A 26,286-nucleotide genomic window follows, 5' to 3' on the forward strand; every position below is an offset into this window, starting at 1 on the left:
AGGCTGCCCAGAGAGGTTGTGGAGTCTCCTTCCCTGGAGGTGTTCAAAACCCACCTGGACGTTTTCCTGTGCCCCCTGCTCTAGGTGTCCCTGCTCAAGCAGGGGGGTTGGACAAGATGATCTCCAGAGGTCCCTTCCAACCCCTACCATTCTGTGATTCTGTGACTCCTTTGCCCAAGTTCAATAAATTCACAAGCACCTTATACCTGAGTACGTTATAAACAGTAAAAACACGTCTTACCAGTCTCTGTGAAGAGGATGGCTTGTCTGATTGTCACCTCTGGGGTCAAGGCCGTTACTGCCTGTAGAAGACTGCCACTTTTGCTTAGCTTCTCCCTGCATTGGGTTAATCTCTTCAATGCATCTGCAAGAACTCTGAAGGCATTGATTCGCTGTAATGCACACACAAGGACTGGGTTTGACATTAGTGTATCAAGGCTTCTTTGCCAGGAAGTATCTCCAGCCCAAAAAGGGTTATTTCTCTGGCCTGGCACTGAGTGAGATGGGGCAACCACTTGAGACCTAGAAGTTCAAATCCCAAATCGGGTTCTTCTGCAAGTCAAGAGAAATCCATTTAGCATTGGTTGACAGCATGTGTTTCATAGAAGCTGTGTTTAATTCTGGAGACAAATTCACATTGGGTTTTCTACAAGACAACAAGTTCCAAAGCTGCTTTGACTTCACCCCCTGTTGCATCCAAAATGGTCTGTAATGCAGATATAGAAATATACTGGGAAAAACCCACAAGATACAAATACTAGGATATTACATTACAGTGAAAACAAAAAATGGGCTACCTGGGAAGCCAACAGGGAGCCAGAGAGAATAAGTACCATGATTTTATTAGAGAACACAGCTAATGGATAGGAGTTGAAAGGGAAATACTGAGAATACCCTGATAACAGTGTGGTTTGACACAGTATAATCCATAATTATAGATCCTTTACCACCTCTCATAACATTCCATTTTAAGCTATATTCATTATAGTAATAAACTACAAGTTAATGCTGACTTGTCTCTAAAGTAGCTTAAATGTTGTGTTTGTAAAGTGGTCTTACTTCCAATATTTAGGGGCTCAATGCACGAGTGCATGTTCCTGGAAGTTTGACAGCTAGAGTCTCCTCTTCGCCTATCGTAATACAGAACTTACTCTGTAGTATTGTTTCAAGAGAGTAAGAAACAACATAGTATAAGACAGGGTGCCAGACTTCTGCCCTTTGTTAGTACACTTCCTGCATTATTAAACTTCAATGCAATCTGTATCATGAAATTATACAAAATCATCATCTTGCTTAGCAGTCTTCATGCATCTGTAAGCATTTACTGTGGGGGATAGTGTCATTATTCCTCCTGTGCTTCTGATCACAAATGGTGTCAGTGGATAAAATAGAGTTTGTGATTTCCGAATTCCTGTTGATGTACCCCAGTTACAGACCTGCTTTATCTCCCAGTACTTAGAGAAAGAACAATGCTCTGGATTACATAAAAGGCTTAGTAAGTCTAAGCACATCTTTGAACTAATTTGACACTCTCTGAAGAAAATTATGCCCACCTGAGCTGTTTGCAGTGTGAAAAGCCGCCTTGCCCATGACTAACTAGCTATGATAAATTCTTCAGTTCTTTAGGTGGGTAAGCAAAGAAACATGTCCTCCTTCCTTTCACCCCATTTTTCATGATGTTCCTGCTGTGATAAAAATAGCTAGAGAGTATAAACTTTCCTGACCAGCTGCTTCTGCCCTCCCCAAGGGCTGGGATCACCTGCGCTCTGAGACTGATTATTGTGCCGAGGAAGAAGAATCTGGTGAAGGAGCTCTCCAGCACTCTTCATAGTATCCACTCTGACCAGTGTCAGCATGACAACCTACCCCATTTCAGGATCAGAAGCATATGTTCGATTGCAGAAAAAATCCAGAGGAATGTTACAGGGGTCTGGCACTGCACTAAGGTTTCCTCCTAGCCAGGGAGATCATCAGAATAAAACTAGTTACAATTCTCACGTCTTTTTTAGTGTGAAGGAATAGACTAATTCTTGATTGAGCAAAGGCTGTGATACTCTCCTCACGCTGCAGCTCAGCACGGACAGAAAAAGAATCGTGCATGAGGAGCAGTATCACAGCAAACCCTCACTAATTAGTCACACTCCTTAACTGGAATTCCTTTTTGCCATGTAAAGCAAACATATTCAGTCCTAATTCTGATATCCTTATTCACACAATTAAGCAGAGTTGGTAGATCTATACCAAAATGATTTAAGGCATCAATTTCAGATTGATAACTAATGACTGACTTCACATTCAATTGATACTTCATTTTGCAATCTAGGAGATTACACAACATACAGTTGAGGGCTAAATGGAGGACTATTATAATACCACGCCTATATCCACAGTCCTGTCTGGAAGAGCATAGCCTGCAGAATCCCTGGCCCATCAGAAATCTGTGTGTGATTCCCTGCTGTTTCACTACATTATTATTTAAGTAATTGTACAGCTTAACATTTACTTGATTAGTTATTCCCACATCTTAACATTTCATAATGCTAGAAAATGGTGTATGACATGTATCTGATTATTATTTTTCTTCATGATGTAGTGTGAATTTGGTTTTTGGAGAGCAATACAACGTCAATTAAGAAACCTGATATCCAACATTTAAAATAATTTAATTAGTTAAATAAAACTATATTAACCTCCTGAATACATAAGAAAACACTACCTGTGATTACTGAAATAAACATCTGATTACCATGACCTCCAAGTGTGTAGAGCTAGTAGGTTTAAGCCTCTCCTGCTCATTTAAGTCATTGTGAATGTGATAACACATTTACTTGCTTTTTCAAGACCTATCAATTTCCCAGCTTTGAATGAATGAGTTACTGAAGTGAATTCAACTGTATAAACTGAAAATAAGAACATCTAAGTGAAATGAAAAAGTACCTTCTCTGCACCTACATAAGAAGCTACAGCTGCCAACATTTATCACTTCAGTAAATTCTAGTTTTACATGCTTAACCACCAATTACTTTCATTTTACTATTTTGACTCCTCTTGAAACTATGTCAATAAATATGTATTAATATTAATCTTTTAATTATGGTAGGTCTATGGCTTAATTAGTTTTCATCATGTACATTTAAATAACTTACTTTTCCATATATTTTTTTATTTACTTTAAAAAAATTATTTCCATTTTGCTTTCATTTTAATTCTTCCATTTATTACGCAGCAGAAGAAGAAATCCAATGAGAGTTACTATGATTGACAGCAGAACACTAAATGTTATTCAGAACATTAGGAATCTCCTAATAAGGTTGTCAGACCTTATAAAAGCCAGAACAACATTTCCCATAGCTTTGACCTACCCAGTGCCTGCAGCAAGGTCTTGGTGTAAGGAACCACCTGAAAACACATGGAGGGGTCCAGCCCAGCAGTGGCAGGCAGGTTGCTCTGCCTGTTTGCAAGAAAGCCCTGCTTTGCCAGTTCATTCATCAGTCCTATGCAAAGAACAAAATAAAAGGTGAGGAATACAGAACTCCGTGATGCAGTCTGATGTGAAAACACTACTATTTAATGTTCTGATTCAGCTGACCACAGTCCTATCACATACACATTAATGTGGACCAGTCTAAGGTTACCTTAAAGACATGAAATGCAACTTAATCATCCCTCCTCCCCCAAATCATATTCATTTATGGTGGGGCAAATAGCTGTTGAAAAATTGAGGCTTGGCTACAGCTTTCTCTGGAGACACCTATGCTTTGTGACGAGCACCCCAGTTGTTTCTATCACCTTCTAACTCCTGCTGTTAACTGAAATGTGGAACACCTGCATAGCTGATGCTACACAGCTCCTGAATTACAATAAATGTCTTAAATAAGTTGGTATGGCCACAGAGGTGTCGCTAGATGACAGACCTGAACAGAAACAGCGTGTTCTGCTCACTTAACTCCCATTCTGAAAATGATCCGATTCCATCCCACTTTTACAGACTCTGAATGCTTGAAACCAGCAATCTCCAAGTTTCCATTCTTCTTCCAAAAGGCTGGGCTATGTGCAGGCAGCACATTAAGGTATTGGCATACAGTACACTTTCACAATTGCTTCAGCCTTCTGTAACAGTATTTCAGACTACAGTTTTAAAGACTTGTTATTTTTAAAATTACTTCGTATACATTTGATTGCTTTCTACCATAAAAGCCTGTCAAAAATCTACTGTAGTGTAGCATGGGAAAAGGATTACTAGCGCTCAAGGCTGATGGCAAACCTCAGATGTCAAAACGTGGCACTGACAAGAGATTTGAGCTTGTACCACTGACAATCACCTATCTCCTTTTCAAAATTCAAGTGGCATGAGAAATCAAAAAATGTGCCATCTCTGCCAGAGTAGCATTAACTGCTGTTTATTCAAACTCAATACCTGGCAAAAAGTAAAGCTTGGACAAAAGTTTACGGTGTTTGATCCTCAAGGCAGAGATCCATTAACCACAGACACCCATCTATCTGCTTTAATTCAGGAATGATTGTTGAACTTTTTCTTGCTTTGAAAATTGAACAGTGTTCAGGACCTTGAAGGCTTTTCAGGGGTATCAATTACAAATGCAGAACTTCTCAGTATGGTATTTAGCCTATTCGAGTCCTAGTGCTACTCTACACCTCCCAGAGGCCAAACCAAAGCTTATGTGGCAAGAACATCAGCTTCCCCTTTCCTGGGGTCCAGGATAAGGAATAAGGTATCTCTCTGGATCAGTTCTGAAGTGATCAGAGAACACATGGAAAGAGGCATTCACAAAATCAGTCTACAAACAAAGTTAAAAAAATGAGTTAACTAAAATGAGGGAAAACATTTTACCTCTCTGGAATATCCTTTGTTCCAGTACCCACTTATATATTTCTAGTGGAAATTTCCCTATGCAAAACATGAACACTGTAAACATCATTTGTGGCGCACTGTGAGAAAAGCAGCAGAAACTGTACTTCCTTAATCAGCAACTTTCCTTGGGTCTACAGGCAGCAGGTGACACGGTGCTGTAATTAGTCTGCCATGATTAATCCACTGTGTCTGTACATGTTTTCAGAACATTCTGTGACAGTCTCAGGAGAAAAAGCAGGGGACTTTTTGCATTGTCACTTTTTTTTTCCCCAAAACTCTAAATGTTCTTTTCTATTGTGGATGGATTAAAGGAAGCAATTGGGCAGTGAGTGAATGTCTCTACGTGAGCTATTTGTGGTGGTGTTAATGGAGGGGTCAGCAACAAATCATCTCTCAGTGGTGGAATCTGAAGGGGAGTTTGCAGAAAAACAGATGCAGGAATGAACTCTCCTGCTGCAGGCAACAACCCCCCTGTCAGAGCAGGAAGAAACAGGTAGGGCAGGTTCTTTGCTCCCTACTGATCACTGTTGTCACCTGTGATCTTGCCCACTTGAGACTAATGTTACCTGTTTTTTTTAAGGATGAGCTGACATTTTTCCTGAACCAGAGCATCAGAACAGACTCTAACTCAAGTAAGATGATTTCAGGCAGCAACTTCCCTGGTTTTCAGCAGTTCCAACATATAAAATGAGTTACAGTTCAGACGCTTGGAAGTCACAAATATGCAGAACTCAGGGCTGAGGGTGCTAGGATCAGATGCTATCCTCAGGCTCAGTGGTACATACATATTTTTGCTACCCTACCTCTCTGTGCAGCAAGAATACCTAAAAGGATGTTAATTGAGATGATGAAGCCAGGCCCATCATGAAGGTGTGCAGTGGGAAGCAAAGAGACAAGGCTCACAAATTCAAACAATGGAGGTTCCGACTTGACATAAAGGAAAAACAGTTCTCCTTAAGGACTATCAAGCCTGGAACAAAGTCCCAGAGAAGCAGAGGAATCTCTGTCCTTGCAGATTTTCAAGACCTGAGCATCCTGATCTGAATTCATTGCTGGTGCTGTGCTGAGCAGAATGTTGGATGAGACACCTTCCCAGGTCCATTTCAACATGAATTAATCTATGATTCTAAGTTCAAGAGGACTCCAGTGCTAAAGATCAAACAACTGACAAAGATCAACCTGCTCTGTTGGATATGTAGTAGTGACTGATTTACACATGGGCTGGAGATACATACAGCAAAACTATCAGGCCCTGATATTCTCAATAAATCTTTCCTGCAATGTAACAGCTGCAGTTAGACTGCTAACGTTTAGCTTACACGCACTGAAGTGCAAACCTTCTTTTCTGAGGTTGTTGAGCAGTGAAAGCATTACCTTTTACCAATGCAGGAATACGATGTCTAGAATTCTCCTTTCTCAGCAACAAAATGAGACAGTGCATGTGTGGTTCAGCAGAGAGCTCTCCTCTTGTAGAACTGGTATCAGGTAAACTTGAAATCTTGCTAGGGCAAAATACAGCAATCTGAAATAACGAGGGCCAGGTTAGACCACTAAGTCAACACATAATCACTGTAGGGTTCAGGCAAATAGTTAAGTTATGATGCCGCAAGAAGATACAGCTCACCAGCTGAGCCATAGTAACTTCCAGTAAATGGGTGTTCATGCATCATCTATTCATGAGACGGAGGAAGTTAATTTAAACCTCAGGGAAGAGGCCTAACATAAAAACGTTCTGCCCTGCAACTGGGCTGGACTAAAACCACAACTGTTAAAACTCAGCTGATATGCAGTACCATCCTAAGTCACTCAAGCAAAAACAATCTTGAGTCCCAAAGGATGATTTTTTAGAAACGTTTAGCTCCAAGCAGCACATTGAAGCAATAGTTGCTGCTGTTAACTTCTTAACTTCTTAAATGGCCTTTTAGGAGCATGCTCCAAATATTTGGCTATTTGGGCTGCAGTATTCCATAAATAAGTTATGTTTATTCTACAAGATATTATGGGCAGGGAAGGTGTTATTTCTCAGGCTGGATCACAGAACAAGCAGAAAAGAGAGACTTTGTACATGGTTTAATTTGCAAAATTATGCATTTCATGATTGACATAGCAAACAATCCTAAGCATGACAATTCAAAGTAAGGGGTCCACTTCTTTGTAAGAGAAAGTATCCTATGATTCCTGGGTGATTTATTATGTAAGAAGTGCAGAACTGGACTTCTTGCATATGTAAGTTTGTCTGAAATCCTACATTTACGATTATTGCTGTTTCCTTAGGCTGACTTGTCAAAACACCAACTGCACTGTAACTCAAATCTATCATCATGTTAGATAGAGCTTCAGAGAAAAAAATTCATATTTTTGACAATAGGAAAACTCATTTTGCAACTCATCTGGAATGCATTAAACTAGGGGACTTCATGCTGAAAGGCCGTAAGCAGTCCCAAAGGGACTGTGAAGTACATAATCAAACATCAGTCTGTTAGATGAAGACCATCCTCCTGAATACATATTTGCAGATCGGCAATTGTTTTGGTTTATGTGGCTTCTGCCTGCTCTTGCTTATTTTGAGATCAAGGGTAAAATTTATGTTTGTACTATGTTTTAGTAGGAAGGGGCCTGATTATGAATCTACACTTCTGTTGTCAGTGAGAGACTGAGGCCTTGTGAGATTTTCCTACTTAAAAAAAAATAAAAAAATCACTGAAAGCAACCAGAGTACTACTCATAGGAATACAGAGAACATAAGTGCTGACTAGCTAGTAAAGAGGAAATGAGCGTCCTTGAGAACACTTACTAGGGGAGTGTCAGCTCACACATCCATAAGACCACAGCATAATTAGTTTCAGATTAACTGGTAACCCAAGGTATGCAATGAGCTGTGCACTCTGTCCGGTACCTGACTTGTTGGCCTGTTCAGCACAACGGTTTGCTTGGGTGAAAGCTGCAGCTGTCTGATTCATTGCAGACTGAAACCCCAATGAGTACAGACTGAAATCACTTTACCATACGCGTGAGGAGATACCACAGGTGACACCACCAAAATGATGTCCCCTAGACCAAAAAGAAGATAAGAAAAGCAGCGTATTATCTCCACTGAAGCTGCAGTATCAATGCAAGGCAACTCTCACAGTGGTTAGTTCCACATTTAAGCACATCCCAAATGGTGGCACTGTATTTTAAGGTTTATTTGCTCTACCCAGCTCATAGTGACTGCTATCAGAGGCCAAGCTAAATGGAAAAGCTTATGGCATAATCGGTAATATCTTTATGAATCATCTACCCCAGATAGCCAGATATACCTGATGAGACAGACTATGAACTATTAAATCTATCTTTAAGGTATCTATGCTCTCAGTTCACATGCTAGCTGTGCATCAGCCCCCACCAGGCTGTGTTTCAGCTGTTACCCTTACAGCTGGCAATCCGACAGCAGTCAGTTCCCTCAAGGACTAAGGGCCTGATAAGCCTCCCCACACTGATGAGTAACTAAATAAGGTCAACAAGAGCAATTAGTGATTTGTCCACTACAAAGTACATGAAGCAACTCCAGCCATTCCTCTCTGCTATTATTAGTGGTCCTAGCCTGTAGCTAGCTTCTACAATCTTGTTCAGTACTACCTTCTGCTTCCTCTTGTCTCTTCTTCAGTCCCATCTTTAACCTTCAACCCAGAGCTTGCCTTGCAGCATGGGCTCCCAAATCTCTGCACCAGCCTGTGATCTTGACCTTCACCTCACTCTTTGGTTTGGTACCATCTGTGGCTTCACACATTCCTGTCCTTGGCTATCATGATAATGGTATCAGCCTGCTCTCTCCTACCTGACACATCCACTGGGCCTGGCTCCTCATGCTCTCCTTGTATCCCTCAACCCAGTAGCTAGGGTTGTAGAAGCAACTGAATTTATGTTGGGTTAGAACCTTGGGTTTTTAGACTCCTGTTTTCTAAGTTGAACGCCAAGCTCACTGTCAACAGGGTAGCAACACGTGGTATGGGCAAGCTTACAGAAAGAGCCTACAGGACCTCCCAGGCACTGTCTAAGCCCCATTTTGGGTCCTACAGGACAAGCTCAAGACTTCTCCCTGAAGCCTTTCATCTACCTAAAGTCTTTGCTATGTTCGAATCTTATCTTTGGTCTCTGCTTTTACCACCATCTTCATTATTACAGTGTCCTAGTCCTAAGATAGCTTTCTTTTTTTCTCTGCACGCAATGTACATTTAGATCTCCATAATCTGCCAAGAGCAAGCTCTGAAGATAAATCCTCAGTATCACTTCTACATTGGTTTGCTCTACACTGCCCCATTAATTTCTCTGAGCTCTAACCAAATGATATAATGGGGCTGGAAGTATTTTAGTCTCTGTGTCCCAATTACACTTGTTTGGGGGGTAGAACTATCAGCACTGAATGTTTCTTTTGGTTCTAGACCTTGTGATATGGATATCTGTCCCCCTCAAGAATCTGACCAAGGCTCCGCCTGGTAGTTCAAAGCAATGGCAACAAGAGAAAGCTGTGTTTATTACAAAGCATGGCACAGGCAGTGTCTCTTTGCCTAAAATTTCTGTTTGGCTTTATGGGCCAGACTTTTTGTAGGCTTTGGGCCAGACTGACATTAGTGCCACATTCATTATATGTGAACTGCCACAATTTAGGTTTGCAGGTAGTAAGATTTTGGTTCCTCTATAGTTGATAACACTTTGATGTTTTTTTTCCCTATATATGCATATCCCAAATCAACAAGAATACCTGCTGGAGTCAGTAAAACTTTGATTACTGAGAAGGGGCAAATATACCTGGTGGGAGCAGCAGTATATTTGTTCTGCTTGATCTGCATGGGTATATCTTCCTGTCTCCATGAGAAGCTGCTGGAAACCTAAGGGAAGGATCCAGCGAATGCTTCCTTTCCTTAAAACCACATAGGTGTCTGCTCTCAGACGAGATTTTCAGCTTCTCTTCTAAGAGTCATGATACAGTCACCTATCTGAGGAGAAAAGCTTGAAAGTGACTTCCTGAGCCCAAATACAGATGGAACATGGTGTGGTGTAACTCAGCAGCCCACATCAAATGTGAATCATTAATGGCCATAAAAGGAAGGAGAGGCAGAAAATGTGACTCATTCCATCAGCAGCAACCAGCTGCCATCAATACCAATCCCAAATAACACAGAGCCAATGGCTGTCTGCCAAGCTACTTGAGTTAACATGCCCAGTTATACGAAAGAGTATCTCAAAGGTGAGACTTTTTTTTCATTCTCCCTTCCCCATTTTCTTACTGTCACCCCCTCTGTCACTGTAATTATTTTGGCTTATGCTCTCATTCTTTTCTTATATGTTCTTTCCTTTGGCAAGATAATTTTCCATGCCTTCTTTCTATGTCAGTACAACCCTTCTTTCCTTCTGCCGTCTTCTCCCTGACAGCTGCTAGGCTTCCACACCCCTCAGTTTTGTTTTTTTTTTTTTCCCCCCCCCCCCCCCCCGTGAAACTACCTTTAATTGCGGGAGTAGAAACCGGATAGCAATTGTCTAATAGCATTGTCTAAAAATCACTCGTGTCTGAGATATGCTGTGCCACACCCCACTACAAAAGACTGGCAGCATGTTGGCCTGCTATGGCAGGCACCCATATACCACACAGATCCTTCTTAGCCAGCTGTAAGGCCTGCACGCCTTAGCAGGTTTCCCTTGAACACAGTAAGCTTGCTGCTAGCTAAGTGCAAATTCAGGATCTGGAAGACTACTCCTACAAAGGGAAAAAGGGGATTTGGGCCGAGCCAGGGGATAGCCAGTTAATACTAGCCCCATGAAGTGCTTTCTCTTCTGATTGTGTGGTCAGTCCTGCCCTGAATGAAGTCTTAACCATTTTATACCCGCGATGATTTTATTCAACTTTTCACCAGTAGAGATAGATTATCTCTAATCAGATAAACATGTAGTTTAAGAACAGTTAGGTCTTGACATGACTGTTTCTTTACGAATAGGCCCCTATGTGCAGAGATTCCCCGTGAGGTCGTGGGGTTTTTGTTTGTTTTTTTTATTTTTTTACCCTTCAGTGAAATCTAAGCAGTCTACAGGACTCTAGCAGCTACTCCCATGAGGAGGATGAGGCGGTAACATTCCTCTGTCACTTCATTTTAGGCATCAGTGTTTCAGTAGAAATTAATTCCTGGCTCTAAAGCTGGCCAGGTCACAGCACTGAGCAGTCCAGGGAGGCAGAATTTCGCAAAATAGGTGGGCTGGACAGAAGTCATTTTGTCAGTGAAGGAGAACAATAAAACATCAAGATTCATTCCCTAACACCAACCTTTGGTAGTTGAGACAAGCATCTCCAGAGGTCAAGACAGCACCATGCCCTGGAGATCAACCTTTTCTTCATCTGCTTCTGCCCTACTTGATGAAGGACTCTGGGAGCTGAAGAAAAATGATAAATATTAAAAGCTGTTATGTCAGGTTCTGAATCAAACCTACTTTCTGCAACAACAGAAGCTTCTCTGGCAAAACTGCTTTACTGGAAAAGCCATTTCAATCCCTTGTCTGTAACATGAGCTGCATCATGGTCTCTCTGAAGATCCTTTTATATTACTCCCCCTGAGGCTCTCTGTGTTAAATTAAAAGTAGCTAATGCAAAGTAGCCAGCTTCGATAGGAAATCTGGGAATCAGGAAATACGTCAGGCTGTATTACCAGAGCTTTTCCTACCCACAGATACATCATGGTTGCTGTTCAGTTTTGGTTCTTTAGCCGGAGTTTAACCAGTTTTTAAGATTCATGTTGGGCAACAAGCACAATCAAGTCTGGCAGAGATGTTCATGGCAGTGAAACCTCTACAACATTCCTGCACACCCCAAAGGACCAAATCACAGCAGAGTGAACATAAGGTTCTGAAAGCCAGGAAGCTCCACTAAGCTAGAGTTAGAGCACAACACAAACTGCAGCCTGTGAAAACTGTGTGTGAGAGTCTGGCTAGGTCTGTGAAGTGCAGGCTGCTCACGCAAACCTGCCTGCCTCAACGCCTGCCACCACTGAGTTGCCTGGAGTACATCTGCTTGTTCACTCCCAGGAGACCACAGCATTTGCAAGTATAATCTGAAAACTGCAATCTGAGTTGCAGTTTGTGTTCTTGTCTCCCAATAGACCAAATTACCAGCATTAGGAGAAAGACAAGTGCATTATTTAGGAAGCAGAGCCACTCTGGACTGGCTAATTTATACCAGAAGAGCAGAATTCATCATTTTTGTAAGAAGAAAAAAGCATCCCTGGGAAAAATAAACAAATAAATAAAGAGAAGGAAACTTTGCCAGATTGATTTTTGTCAAATCTTAAAAGTAAAAATGGTGACAGTCACTGTTAATAGCCAAGCAGAACTGAACTCTGACACACAGTCCCTCCACAAGCATCAGACTAATCCTACATGGGTGCACTTACCACTCTGCAGAAGGTGCCAACGGGACTGCAGACCACCTCACCTCTAGCCTGCTACCACTGACACAGTGTGCCACACTGCACCCAGCATCCAGGATCTGGAGGATATCTTTAAAAACCTGCCCAGAACTTTCAGTTGCAGGACCTTGTCTGAGCTTTCTGCAGAGGAGTTTCACCACAGCGTCATTTATTCAAGTTCAGCAATATTAAAAGGGGATGCCCATGGCCTGAAAACCCCGGTGTAGAGGCTGGCCTGTGTGACAAGCATGACAGCCAGGGAGAGGAGATCTGTAATTTGATATTCTCCTGGTTGGTGGGAATTCCTTGAAGCCCTAAGCCAAAGCTTTTGATAAAGTACTGTAGAACAAATGCTTCAAGCCACAGATCTACCTATGCTTGGAACAACCACAGGGGTGTCTTTCATCAGCCAAAAAAAGACAAGTGTGTATTTTATTCCCTCTGCAGGCCAGTCTACTCTGATCCTCCAAAGGAAAGGGACCCTCTGAGTGCAGCAGAGCCCTTCACTTACACACACAGAATTAAACATGCTTCCTGCATCCTTAGGTTTGAGTCTCTGTCCAGGAAGCTGCAAAATTGTCAGGAAGGGAAGTGATTTGTGATGTACTAAGTACTTGCCTTTATTAAGGAAAAGCTGCAGAGAGGTTTGGGAACAGAGTGCTGGGAAGGAGTGCAAAAGAGTCCAGGCTACTGATCCAGCCTTCCCTCTGCCTCTTGGCAGGTGCAGATGGTGTGCAAGAGCTGCTCAGCGTGGACTTCCACAGAGCTGCTGAAGCTTTGCTCCCTGTCTCCCACCCCTTTCCCCTCACACACCTCTGCTCTGCTAAGTAAGGCCAATAGCAGGCATTCTGGGAGCCTAACATCAATGTTATAAACTGAGCAACTTTAAGATTAAAAAACATTAAGTAAATTTGTTTCTATTCAAGACAGTCTAAGTGAGTCTTTGGGAGCTGTAGTCACCCTCCCTGTAGCATTACACAGCAGAGCACAGAGTCTAGGTTGCATGATGGATTAATAAATGCTTAAGAGCCCAGTTCCCTCTGCAACCAGATCCAGATCCATCTGAGAGAGATTCTAGGCTCCTGAATGTCACTTGTTCTCAGCACTTTTTGATGCCTTATTGCTATGCCATCAGGTCCTAAATTGCATTTCTCATGCTGTTTGCTAGAGTTAAAAGTTTATAAGCTACCCTTCATTTTCACACACTTCTGTCATAATCCTTCAAAGAACCTTTTCCACCTGAAGCCCCTTATCTCTAATCAGTTGATATGAAAGGGACATAGGGCAAAGCTAGATGAAGCTTTCTAGCAAAGGGCTACTCAGTGGCACATACTTGCAGCCCTTTTCCAGCACCAGGCACAGCTGGAAGAGGTCTAAAATCAGTCTGACCAGATGTTTCAGGCACAGCAGGCTCTGTAGAAGGTGCTGCAAGTGTATGAATTACAGGCTTATCTATGAGGGAACAAGAGATGGGCAGCAACTGCAAGAGTCCCACACCTGACACCTCAACACATTAGTATGTGCTGCAGAGGAGACAGTCCTGTGCAAGAGGGACTTTTGCAGACTCTAGTAACTGGTTTGAAAATACAAAAGTAGACAGATGGCTCCCACCCTGCACTCTTGCTCACTGAGACCTTTAGCAGAAGGCTGATACATAAAGACAAAGCACGCTAGCTGCGTGCCTACCTGGCCTCCATGTCACACTGCCTGTGAAAACAACCGTAGTTCAAAAACATCCAGGGCCATCACCTTGCTCTGTTGTTGCATAGGAAAGCTGGATCCAGGACACTAGAACTCAGGGCTGTGTCAGCAGCCCTCCCTCCAAACTAGAGACACAGCTCCCTGTGCACGCGGTTGTCCAGGTGAGGCAGGTAGATGAGAGGTTCCACTTGGCTCCTGTGGTAGATGGCATTGATGGAACTGCAGTCTGTCATGCTCACCAGCTGCAGATCAGATAGCCCAATGTAACACTGCAAGGTGCTACATGCTTTAGGCCCCCTCAGGCCCAATGCCAGCACTGGTGGAACCTTGCCAGTCTTTGAAGTATAGGAAGAAGGCAGTTTTTCTGTGAAAGACAAACACATGTGTGACTAAAGCATGGAACAACCCACCTCAAGGTCATTCATTCCACTCAAGTGCTCTTTTCAAATCTCTCATAGCCAGACTTCAAAGTAGCCTCCAGGTTACCAGTCCTGTGGGTGATATGCTGGCAACCAGCTGCATGTTTTTACCAATAGTAAATCTGAGATTATTCAAGGTAGTCTGTTAAAGAAAGAGGAGCTGCTTGCCTCATATTTGCTGTGGAAAGAGTGTGCACAGCATTACTATGGTCAGGACTTTAACTTCTTGTGCAGTATGTTGTTCATGCCCACAAGGAAGGCTGGGGGATTGAAGGGGAGACAGGACAAGAACATGGGCCTGAGGAGAGGGATGTTTTCTGTAATTTTCATCAGATATAGGAAAACTGGGAAGGGGATCACAAGCTGGAAATCTGTTATTTTCTTCTTTTCTAGATTATTTCCTTCTGCATCAAATACAGACTTTGTACTATGTTATGACATTTCCAGGCAAATATTTGACCAGCTGCCCTTATTTCCCTCCAGGACTTGAAGTGTGGCTTCCCTTATTTCCTGCAACAACTTTTCCCTATGTCTTTGGCAAACTTTTCTCCATGCCTGCTGTCAGCATGGTTGGGGTCCGATAAATAACCCCAGAAAAAGAGCAAGTTTGGCTCCTCTGCAGTTTTTACTGCAGCTGTTAGAAAAAGCAGCAATGTGTATAATTTTCTTCCCTGAGGTTTAAAACCATATTCAATTACATCATTTATTGCATAAGAATCAGAAGCCAGAACATAAGTCTCCAGAGCAGGTAGATAATGGAGAAACTGCCTGTATATATTTAAAATAGTAATTTTAAAGTTTCAATCTAAGGGTAAAAATCTAATTTACAAACTTGCATATCAGTTTTCGGCTCACATGAATTGACTCTTCATACAAAGTGTTCCTAAATAATGGTGCATGGTACAGAGCATTGAAGCAGATCTACTGCCTGTCATCTCCTAATGACTGGTGATTTTACGGTTTTCTTATTCGTTTCTGGAGTCCTCCTTCATTTCTCCAGCTGTCAGTATGAATGTATTATGTGCACAGCGCTGACACAACTGCAGTCCCATTTCTAAGGCAGTCTGCTCCTATTGTTTTCAAATGTAAAAAGGGGGCAGGGAGACTGGAAAATTTTGCTCCGATTAAGCTTGTCTTCGCTCCCCTTCTGCCTGAGGAAAAGGAAACCCATTTCTCTCCCTCTCAGCCTGCCTATACCTTTCTCCAAGAGAAATGGATTGCCTGCATTCATGATGGTGTCACATACAAACCTTCCAGGAGAACTCCTTGGCTTAAAAGAAAGTACAAGCCATACTTTACTCCAGAGGCAATTGCTATACTTTGTGGCTAATGTAACGCCTGGTCCTCTGTGGTTATATTGCATTAGCAACTAAATATTTCATACACACTTTAAGGCAGGCTTCATTGTCTCTATTTCACAAATGGAAAAAAAAAGATTTGAGCAGTACAGGCCAATATTTGAAAACATTGTGTCTAATGTTAGAGGGATTTGAGTTCAGAGACCCATATAATTTTTGTTTGCCTTATCTTCTTGGTCTCTCACCTCAGACCATCTTCTATAGGCAAGTATGACATTTTGGTGATGGCTTCTCAGGCAATGCAATTACAGGATGGCTAGGTCAGTACTTCCCTTTTGCCCATGGTTCTGAAGTCCCACAGGCAATGGAATGGGGCAACTGAGGAAGAAGGAGGCTGGATTTTCTGCAGCTAAAACCTTCAAGAAAATCAGTGGGAACTAAGTATATTTAACTCACACAAGTCTGACCCTGGGGCTTATGTCTGGGAAAGATCGCTGCAAATGAATAATAACTAAAGTGGTCTGAGACACAAAAATGTATCACAGGTGAAAAATTCAACTAATGGATATTGAACACTGGGAATAGAGGGAGAGAAACAGACCAAGATCTTTTATCATTTCTTTTGGGAAAGAGACAGGAACTGGTAAAGCAATGCTCATGTAAATCTTATACCCTCTCCCCCATGCCCACAGAACCACTCCACTCTTCACCTTAGTATATTTACAGATCTTTGCCTTCACCTCAGTATCACCACACGATGGAATCTGTGAAGGACAACTAGACCTCACCTGAGCTAGAGCACAGCACATCCTGCTGAGGATAGCGCAGGCGGAGTCCAGAGATATCCAGACCAGAACTGAGTACCAGCTGCAACATGTGATGGGTAGCTAGGGGACTTTGGAAGAGAGTTTCAAACAGCAATACCATGGCAACCTGAACAGCAAGAACACATTGGAAAAATGAGCCAGATGCTTCCAAGCCCTCAGCAATCACACAGCTGTATCTCCTCTGCTCACCTTTAGTTCCCATACTTTATCTACATTGTAATAGATACAAAGAGGCTTTCTTTTATTTTATGTTTACGTGCAGTTCAGCACAGTAGGCTCTTACCTTCAGACTGAATCATAACTACCTATGATAATTATGATTTAATCTATTTCTGCTGAAATAGTTGTGCCTTTTGTCACATAAGCCTACTAATAAAAAACTGCAAGTTCTCCGGGGCAGAGACTGAAGCATATCGCTCCTGCTGCTTAACTTCACGCACTACCAAAAGATGGTTCAGTAATAATAAACCAACTGATTGTTCCTTTATACCTACAAAATGCCAAAATCAACATAAAAACACAAAACCAAAAGGCAGACACATCACTGGTACTGTCCCAATTTCACATTTTGAAATCTTCTTTACCCAGTTAATGCAATTCAGCCCATACTAGGACATAGGAAGACATACACCAACACACACAGAATGTCTGTACCCAAAAGGGAAGCAAATTATTGTTACCTTCCCATCAGAAGAAATATATTGTTTTGAAAAGTAGGTGCTTTACAACAGGAAGTTGTATGGTGCTGTGCATAAAAAATTGCCTAGCTGTAGATCAGAAAAGCACGAATGTACTGGCCTCAAATTCGTACATGGTTCTTCTGGATGTAAAGCAACACAATGCTATCCCCAGCAGCAAGCTTTATGGCTGCAGTGAACACCAAATGAATTCATCACTATTGGGCACTTTAAATGAAATGCTACTCCCCCATAAACACATTATGAGGTTTATACCATCATGATAAATGAAGACACAGATTTACTCAAATCATAAAAAAGTCATCTAATCAGGAATAAAAGCTATATTTCTTTATGTTCATCTAGCTCAAGCTCTCCTCATATTAACCCAATATTCAAAGCAGCCAGTAAAGAAGTATTTTTCTCTAGCTGCTATGAGAGTCCTTGAGGCTTGACTGCCTGGGCTCAGGGCCAACTTTGATAATGCAGCTGTCCAGCACTGAGAAACCTCAGTAATTGCATGTCTCCCCTTTGCTTGGGAGACAAGCACTTGGCTTTGGTCTCCCTCTCAGCTTTGTTACAGGTATGCCTTGGCCCAGCCTCATATATCACTGATTCTGGCCATTACCCGAACCCGCTGATTTGACTTTCTGGCTTGGTCTTATCACTGTGACATCTTGCTTGACCCTGGTTACTGCTGCTAGGCCTGCTCTGCTCTTCTTGCTTGGGTAACATGGGACTGTGCCCTGCCCACGAGGTCTGGGCCATTGCCCACCTTGCTGTCAGTCTTGGCTCCTGGCTTGCGTTCCCTGACAGAGCATCCTGCCCTTGCTGTGAGAAGGTCTGTATGGACCCACTAACAGCACTGAGGCAAGTCGAGGAACTGTAACTAAGACATGAAGCATTTCCTGACTGCACCAAGTACAAGGTAACTTCAGCTCCTAATTGTGGACTTCAAGCATCTTCCAGGAGCAACTTGGTACACTCTCAGCAACTGCTCAGGCTTGCTGCATGCTCAGGAAGAGCTTAATATATCTGCATCTCCCTCAATCAATGCTAACAGGGAACTGAACTCTGTCAGATCAAACGTGCTGTTTTATGTTGCACAAGAGCTAAGAAAGGTGAGTTACCATAGTTAACAAGTTCTTGTACATGGGTGGAGGTCCAGTACATTTGTACTCCTAAATAGAGGTAAATATCAGCCTATTTGAGTTACTTTAACCTTCTTTTCATTTGGGGTAAACTAAGTAGAATTACTTCCTACTTGTCCATACAACACACACAGTTACTGTAGGTCAGGTAGATAGTACCAGAAACTTCAGAAGTTTTTTTTAATGTCTCGAGTGCAAGTTTAGAAAAAAAAAGTATGTGTTGCCTTGCAGTCAAGTGGGTTTGGCTTATCAAAATTTTGTCTACTGTTACCGATTCACACCTGGTTGGTAGCAATTTCTTCAACCCACACGTTTCATAGTTTAATCTTCCATGGCTCAGGGCAATCAGCACATCAATACTGATGACAAAATACTCATCTGATATATTTAGGTCCAAGTGAGAAATACTTCAAGATCAGTATTTGTACCAAACCTTAGGACTGAAATATTCCAGGTCACTTAATAGTCTCTCAACTACCCACATCATCCTACAAGACAGAAAGGAGTGGTTTGGTGGGTCTTTTTTACCTCAGTGTCTGTATCACTGCAAGCCTCAATGTTGCTGCTAGTAGGGAAGTATTTTTAATCAGTTTCAGCTGTCTGCCAGTAAAATCCATTTGGCACCGCAAACACCTTCTCTACTGCCTGAAATGCACAAAGGACGTATCTTACCTGTGTGTTATCCTGACCCCTCAAAATAAAGGGCTAGGAAAAAACAGTATTTTATGGCTAGAAAGCCCATAAGGATGCACGTCAATGGATTAAACTAATTATTCCAGTGTCATTAATCTATTGTTTGCTCTCTTACAACAATATCACTAGCTCCAATTAAGTGATATCCCAATAATATGAATCGGCAAGTGCTTTCTGAAAGACTGAACATTCTCAGGGTCCAACCCAGTACCCTCCATCATGCAGAGAACCCACTGACATGAACAGGAGTTGCATGCAAAAGGCACTGCAGGATCAGGCTGAGCAGCTCAAGACCTTGATTCTCCATGACTGTGCTGAGCATTCAGCAGAAAAGGGCCTTGTTGAGGGAATGCTCTAATTAACTAATCAAACTGAAGGGTAGGGAAAGAATTACATTAACTTCTACATGCTTGTAACCAAAACAGGACATTGCTCCTGTGCTCATGTCACCACAAGTGACACATATCTGTAAGTCTCATTGTGCCGCATACTCATGGATAGGCAAAGAGGCTCTGGCATTTAGGTCACAGCCTTACAGAAGCGTAGCATTTCTCAATCTCAGCACGTTATTTTGTTTCTCATACATTTTCTGGGCAGCCAGGCAAGCAACCTGCACAAGTGCAAGTTTAAAGATGTGTCACTCATAAGAATTTGCTGTGACTACATGCTCAGTAAGCAAGGCCATAGTCTGGGAACAAATGCAGCTTAAGTTATGTTTGTCAAGTTCTGGTTTGTGAAGAAGTGATGTTCATAGCTATGCCACAGTTGAGCATTCCAGAAGTACAGATGCATTTAATCAGAGTTCACACTGGGCAGGATTCATTTCAAGATCAGAAAAAAAAAATAAATACCCAAATGTCACTTTCAAGACATAGGCTCAGGTGGTATAAATCAGAGTAGCTTCACTATTTTTAAAGACACGACTTTGATTCACAGCAGTCATTGATCTGTCCCTCATCTCACATGGACAGACATTTAAAAAAGGAATTAAATTCCAACATGATTTCATCAGTATTTCTATTATGGGTAGAAAAAGGACTAACACTGCATGAAGAAGCATCCATTCGAGGTACATATAACGCTGTTTAATTGTGCAATCACCTGGTTTTTTGCTGCTGCTTGGCATATGATAGGCACTTCATATCATTCTACAAATGTTTAAAACCAACAACCAGAAAATTAAATTAATTTGAATAATATTAAAAACCTTCTGACATCTGCCTTTCTGCTTCAGCAACCTTTTGTGTTTTCTCCTTCCTCTATTTCCCGTGCTTCATGAGATATTTGCCTCAAAGCAGAACTGGGGATTTCACTTTTCACCCGGTTTCAGTCAACACAATGACACCAAACCAAAAGCTTTGACATCTCTCAATGGATTTGTCGATTTTTGCCCTGCAGTTAATCATTCACGAGCCTCCACTTGTGATATTATACCTGGCTGCTGTGGAAAATACTGTCACAGGAATAGCAAGAAATAATTGATTGTCATGGTTTAGCCCCAGTCAGCAACCAAGCACCACCCAGCCACTCACTCACTCCCCCTTGGTGGGACGGGGGAGAGAATTGGAAGAGTAAAAGTGAGGCAACTCATGGTTTGAGATAAAGACAGTTTAATAGGTAAAGCAAAAGCCACACATGGAGGCAAAGCAAAACAAGGAATTCATTCACCATTTCCCATGGGCAGGCAGGTGTTCAGCCATCTCCACGAAAGCAGGGCTCCGTCACGCATAGTGGTTACTTGGGAAGACAACCGCCATCACTCCCAAGGTCCCCACTTCCTCCTTCTTCCCCCAGCTTTATATACTGAGCATGACACCATGTGGTATGGAATATCCCACTGGTCAGTTTGGGTCAGCTGTCCCGGCTGTGCCCCCTCCCAACTTCTTGTGCATGTGGCAGAGCACAGGGAGCTGAAAAAGTCCTTGACCAGTGTAAGTGCTACTTAGCAACAACTAAAACATCTCCACATTATCACCACTGTTTCCAGCAAAACTCCAAAACACAGCCCCATACTAGCTACTACAAAGAAATTTAACTCTATGCCAGCTGAAACCAGGACATTGATCTAAGGAAACAGATTTCCAATGTTTGCTGCCAGCTGCTGCATGCAACACTGGCACAATGCAGTGAGCGCAGACGAGTACTATATAATGGGAATGCAGCAAGACCCCAGTTTTCCGGAGTTCAGGCTGCTCCTTGAACAATCCTGAAGTCTATGAACTTTCAAGAAGGAAGAGAGAAGGGGCAAATATGGTCAAACCAACACCAGCCTACACTTCCATAGAAACCTTCATTATAATCACCTAGCCCCAGTTAGGACACAGAGGATGCAAGCTGGGAAATCCAAGGTAAAAGCCAACCTTTATGAAGTACCATGGTGTAAACTATGGAGCAGCTGCGACCCCAGGCATGCTGCTGCACCATTGGCCTCCCTCCCCACCACAGCAGGGATCTGGCCACACCTATCAGGGAACAAAGGCCTGTGGAAAACTTTTACTGTGATCTGTCAGATTCTGTTTTCTAGCAGCCAACCTGAATATGGTTTCACAGAACAACAGAAAATGAAGCTTGAGAAGTCTCCTAGAAATCCTTTTCCTCATGGGTAAAAATTACACATAGATGGCTGCACTACAACAGTCCCTTCTTTTTCCAGTCTAGCTAAAACATGCCAGTGGAGGAAAACTACTGACACTGCCTTCCTAAGCAATGCACTGGAAAAATAGGAAGAAAACGACTTTCCCATGTATGTAGGAGAGAATTGCATTGAGTCAGTTGCTATAATATTGAGATGAGCCCTATTTGACATATAATGCAGAGTGACCCTCTGCAGGCAGTTGCACGACCCCACTCTTATTTAAATAAATAGCATCAGAATCATCAAAATTATCTTCATGCTACTTTGGTGCTGCTTTTAATATTCCACAGTGAAAGAGAGGGTAGGCATGAGAATTTTATTGGTTTCACCTCAGGGCTGGTTCCTCTTTTACACCTCCAACAACATTACAGTAGCTGCAAAGCTTATGTGCAAACACAGCAGTTCAGAAAGTCTATCCCAGGACAGCTGATAAATCATCTCTGAATGCTGACCTGCCTCGTGGTGGGGAAGAGAGAAGACCCCCTCCCCATGCACTGCGCAGAACGGTGAAGAGGCAGTCCAGCCTTTGATACCTAGCTGAAAATTCTTCTCCTCCAAGGCTATGCAGACTCAGAGCAGTGCAATAATGTCACGGTAAAGGCATTATACCAGGGAGGAGACGTACCCTATAGTTAGCCAACAGCAGCTACAGCAGCCCCAGGGATACTTTAACTTATGCTCTGACAGGCTTCAAAACCCAGAATCATTTAACCATAACCTTTTTCATGACTCTGTCTCCCCCAGCCCCAGCTGTAAGAAAGCAGGGTTTCTTACAGCACTGATATCCTCTTCAACCATACTGCCATGAACAGAAAGAGCAGGAAGGGAGGGCATGTCATTAACCTCCCATTTGTAGTTATTCTTTTTCTTCTTTGTTTGGAGACAAATTATGATCTCTGCTACCTTAAGACACTGGAAAAGACCAATTTGTACCATAGCTAGGATTGAACGTGCACCATTTTTTCAAAAAGTGGTAAAAAGAAACCCAGAGCGACTGCTTTGTTTCAGACAGTATTACCAAGATGAAGTCAGACAGTTATGGGAAGGAAATCCACAACAGAACAAAAATGTGTTGTAAAATACTGAGCTGAAACAAGAATAAGCACATTTTGGAGAAGACTGGAGCTGCATGCAGTGAAACCATGAATCTTCAACTGTCATATAGAAATATGACCAAATCCAGTATCTCTTCTTGCTTACAGCATCTTCTGTTCTCATTTCTAACAACAAAGAAATAGCTTTTGCTGTCAGATTACCTAAGAGAGTCTTTCAAGTTGCAGTGAGTCTTCTAGACTGCTTCCCAGCCACAGCAGGAAAACAGAAACTGCAGGAATAATTTCTGTGTATTCCATAATCTCATCTCCTCACATGCAAGGTACTTTCCAATGCAAAGATCTGTTCAGCCATAATCACTATGAGACAACATGCAAATCCCTTTGAGAAAGATACTGCACCCTCCACTACCTCTAGAGACAGATTGTAAATTCTGCATGTATGTAACTTCACCCCCTCAACACCGCTGACCTCACCTGTGGCAGCAGAGGAAGCACTATTCTCACTCTAGCAAAGGCCTTGATGCTAACGCATAGGCAAGGCACATGTCTGATGTGATTCACTGAATCATGCCCCTGAATTAAGCAGCATTATCCTCAAACTCTCTCTTAGCCCCGCTGTCACGAATCCCAATGCATTAGTGCAGTATTCCTTGTGGAATCCAGATTAACACAAATTTGAATTTGTTTCCTGCACTTCTTCCCTCCCCGGTGTGCATGCTCACTTCAGATGACTACTGAATTTAGTATAAGAAATGTGGAAGCACAGCAGGAAGATCCCAGGCAATAGAAGGGTTGGGGATAGAGGGGGCCAATTAAGAGCTTTGCTACTGAAGATGTACAATTCTGGTGACTTATTTCAGGCACTTTGAAGATGTATCTCACTTTCCCTTGCCCCCTTTCTGGATAGGAAAAGGGATATCTTAAAACACAGAAGAGAAAGGATGAGACAATGACTTTCACCCTTTCTGCCCATCATGCACAATACTAATGGCTAAGCACATTAGCACGACAGTTCTTTTAAGCTGCTCTTTTCTGGTGTAATTAGCCAAGGCCACAATTTAAACGTGAGCTATCAAATTTTAGGAAGAATGAAAAACCATAACGGCTTATTCCCCCCAAGCTATGCCAATCTTTGCACCAACTCTGGTAGACATCATTGTAGTCCTTTCTCCTTTTAAAGGTTAGGGTGTTTTAGTTACAAATATCAATGACAGCCTGAACTCCTGGCTCCACTAAAATCCATTACAAAGTCCAAGGGGGCTCAGCTAGGGCCAGGATGTCATCTTCTCCCTTCTGCCTCATGAAAATACAGCCACACAGCTCTTTCATGTCTGCAGCTATGGTTAATTTCTACAAATTCATATAGATGGGGCCCCAGACAAATGTCTCATCCGCAGATGAGACGTATCCATGTGAAATCATCAGTCAGATGATGTGCTCTTGCCAAAGCTGTTGATACAGCTTTATCAGGCCACACACCAGACTCAGGGTGCTAGACAGGAGACCCAGTCCTTAGCACCAACTCAGGCAAAGACAAGACACGAGCAAGATTTGGAAAGCAAAGGGTAGAATGAACCTGTCCTTCTGAACCTCCTGTTTCACAACTTTAGCCTGGATTTCAAACCATCAAGCTGCTGGTCTTTGGGGCTGGCACCTGCCATGCTATAAGTCTCAATATCTTGCCGGCTCTGGCTTGGGGAAGCAGATGTAGAGGTGCTGTACCAGGTGTTTCATCCCCCCTAATGCCCATTTCAGCTGCTCAACAAACAAGTCTTTCAACCTTTGGCATCAGGCTCAGCAGAAGCTTCAGAGGAAGAAAGCACAGCCTTGAGCCACACACTAAATCTGAGAGCTCACAGCAATGTGTGGATCAGGTCTAACATTTGCCCAAATTGTGTTTCACTCCAGGTAGCTCAGTCTGTGCCCTCCACCCACAAAACATTACATGGCCTAGCTTAGGTACTGCTTAAAGCTGCTAGTTTGCTTCTTTGCGCACAGCATGAAAGAAGAAAGAGGGAACACATGGGGCAATAACCTAAAATCAAAACAGCATAATTGCTAGCACCACAAGACACTGAACCACAGTGTACCACCAGTTATTACAGTCTGAGATACATGAGAGGTGATGCCCACACAGCCAAGGGCCTGAAGAGAGTTGGGTGAAAAGCTGATGTGGTACTAAGCAGCAGTTCTCTGAGAAGCCTCTCATTAGCAATGAGGTTAAAAGAAGTTATAGTAAAAGACAGCAGAAGATGCTGAAGCCACTCAGCAGGGCTAAGGCCATGATGCTTGTAAATGAAAACATCACAGCATTCAAACTCAGAAGCTACAGTCTTCTTGTTGAGCCCACACTAAAACACAGATTCACAAGTCTGAAAGATCCTCTGGAAATGCCTCTCAATCCCTCCTCAGAGACGTCACCCAGAGTTAGGGCAATCACATATCTAAATTAGGGGCCTTAAGTGCACAAAGTAACAAGTGATGCATCCAGGCTGCTTTTCCACAGCATGAAACTGTGATGTCTAATTTCATCAGCAATGCATAGTTCTTCTGCTACACAATTATTTCAGTCTTTGAAAAAAGTTTGCAATTTTCAAACCTTGTATGTATGTGTGTACACATAGTCCTCCTCTGGTAATACAGTTACCATCAACTCTCTCGCAGAGAAATCCCAAAAGGCTGAAATACCACATTAAAGAACTGCTCTACTTTCTACAAGTCCACTCCCATACATCAAAATTCCTGTTAGTTCAGTCTGTGTTGTCTGAAGTTTTTGGCTGCATTGAGTTGCACCATCATGGCAAATTTAGGTCCGTCAACCCAGTTCTGGAATTCTTAACTATGTCTAGGCAAAACTGCATTAAAAAAAAAAAACAAAACAAACAACAAACTGTGGAGCTTTAAGTAAAAAGCAAGGAGGGAACTTTGTGTAGATGTGCCCTTAAACAGTACTATTGTCTCAAAAAATTAAACACAGCCCTTGCACTGGAAGTCAGCAGGGAAACTAACTAAAGGAGCAGCAAGTAGGAACCGATCACCAGAAGGTGCAACAAAAATCAGTTTTCTGGAACTAAAACAAACAAATAAAATCTCATTCACCTTGGCTTAGTGGGTGCTCCCTTTCTTCCCTGAAACCTCATTGACATTATCACCCCTGCAATACTGCTACACCCTGACTCCTCTGTCACGGCAGGCACCTGTGTATTTTGTAAGCTCAAGGAGATGCTCCGGAAGGTGACCAAAAAGATGGTGAGCATTAGGGGTTGCACCCTTTGGGCAAATGTCCCCGTGTCCAGAACAACTGAGAGCAAGAAAAATCCAGTGTGCCTTAATGGAACAAACAGGCAGAAGAAAAGCAGCATCAACACTGGCTACATTATGTTGTCTGCATCCCTAAGGTTAATGCTTGCATTCTAAGCCTTAACAGGAGAAAGTACTTTTACTTTATGTTAAAATGAAGAAATCCTCTTTTTGATGACAAGGCACATTGCATTTAATAACTTCCACAGGGATTATGTCACTTCTAACCT

General features: G+C 42.4%; 1 protein-coding gene across 1 annotated transcript in view; it reads right to left on the reverse strand.

Annotated features, from left to right (window-relative positions):
* DNAAF8 (dynein axonemal assembly factor 8) overlaps positions 1 to 26,286 on the reverse strand; it is a 100,063-nt gene that overhangs the window by 32,524 nt on the left and 41,253 nt on the right. The window contains 10 exon segments of the mRNA XM_075106210.1: positions 219 to 475; positions 478 to 552; positions 1,760 to 1,954; positions 3,363 to 3,494; positions 6,245 to 6,392; positions 7,767 to 7,921; positions 11,166 to 11,272; positions 14,050 to 14,365; positions 16,507 to 16,651; positions 18,902 to 19,018. Of these exon segments, the coding sequence (XP_074962311.1) occupies positions 219 to 475; positions 478 to 552; positions 1,760 to 1,954; positions 3,363 to 3,494; positions 6,245 to 6,392; positions 7,767 to 7,921; positions 11,166 to 11,272; positions 14,050 to 14,365; positions 16,507 to 16,651; positions 18,902 to 19,018 (1,647 nt within the window).

The sequence above is a fragment of the Phalacrocorax aristotelis genome, chromosome 10, assembly GCF_949628215.1.
Source record: "Phalacrocorax aristotelis chromosome 10, bGulAri2.1, whole genome shotgun sequence".
NCBI lineage: Eukaryota > Metazoa > Chordata > Aves > Suliformes > Phalacrocoracidae > Phalacrocorax > Phalacrocorax aristotelis.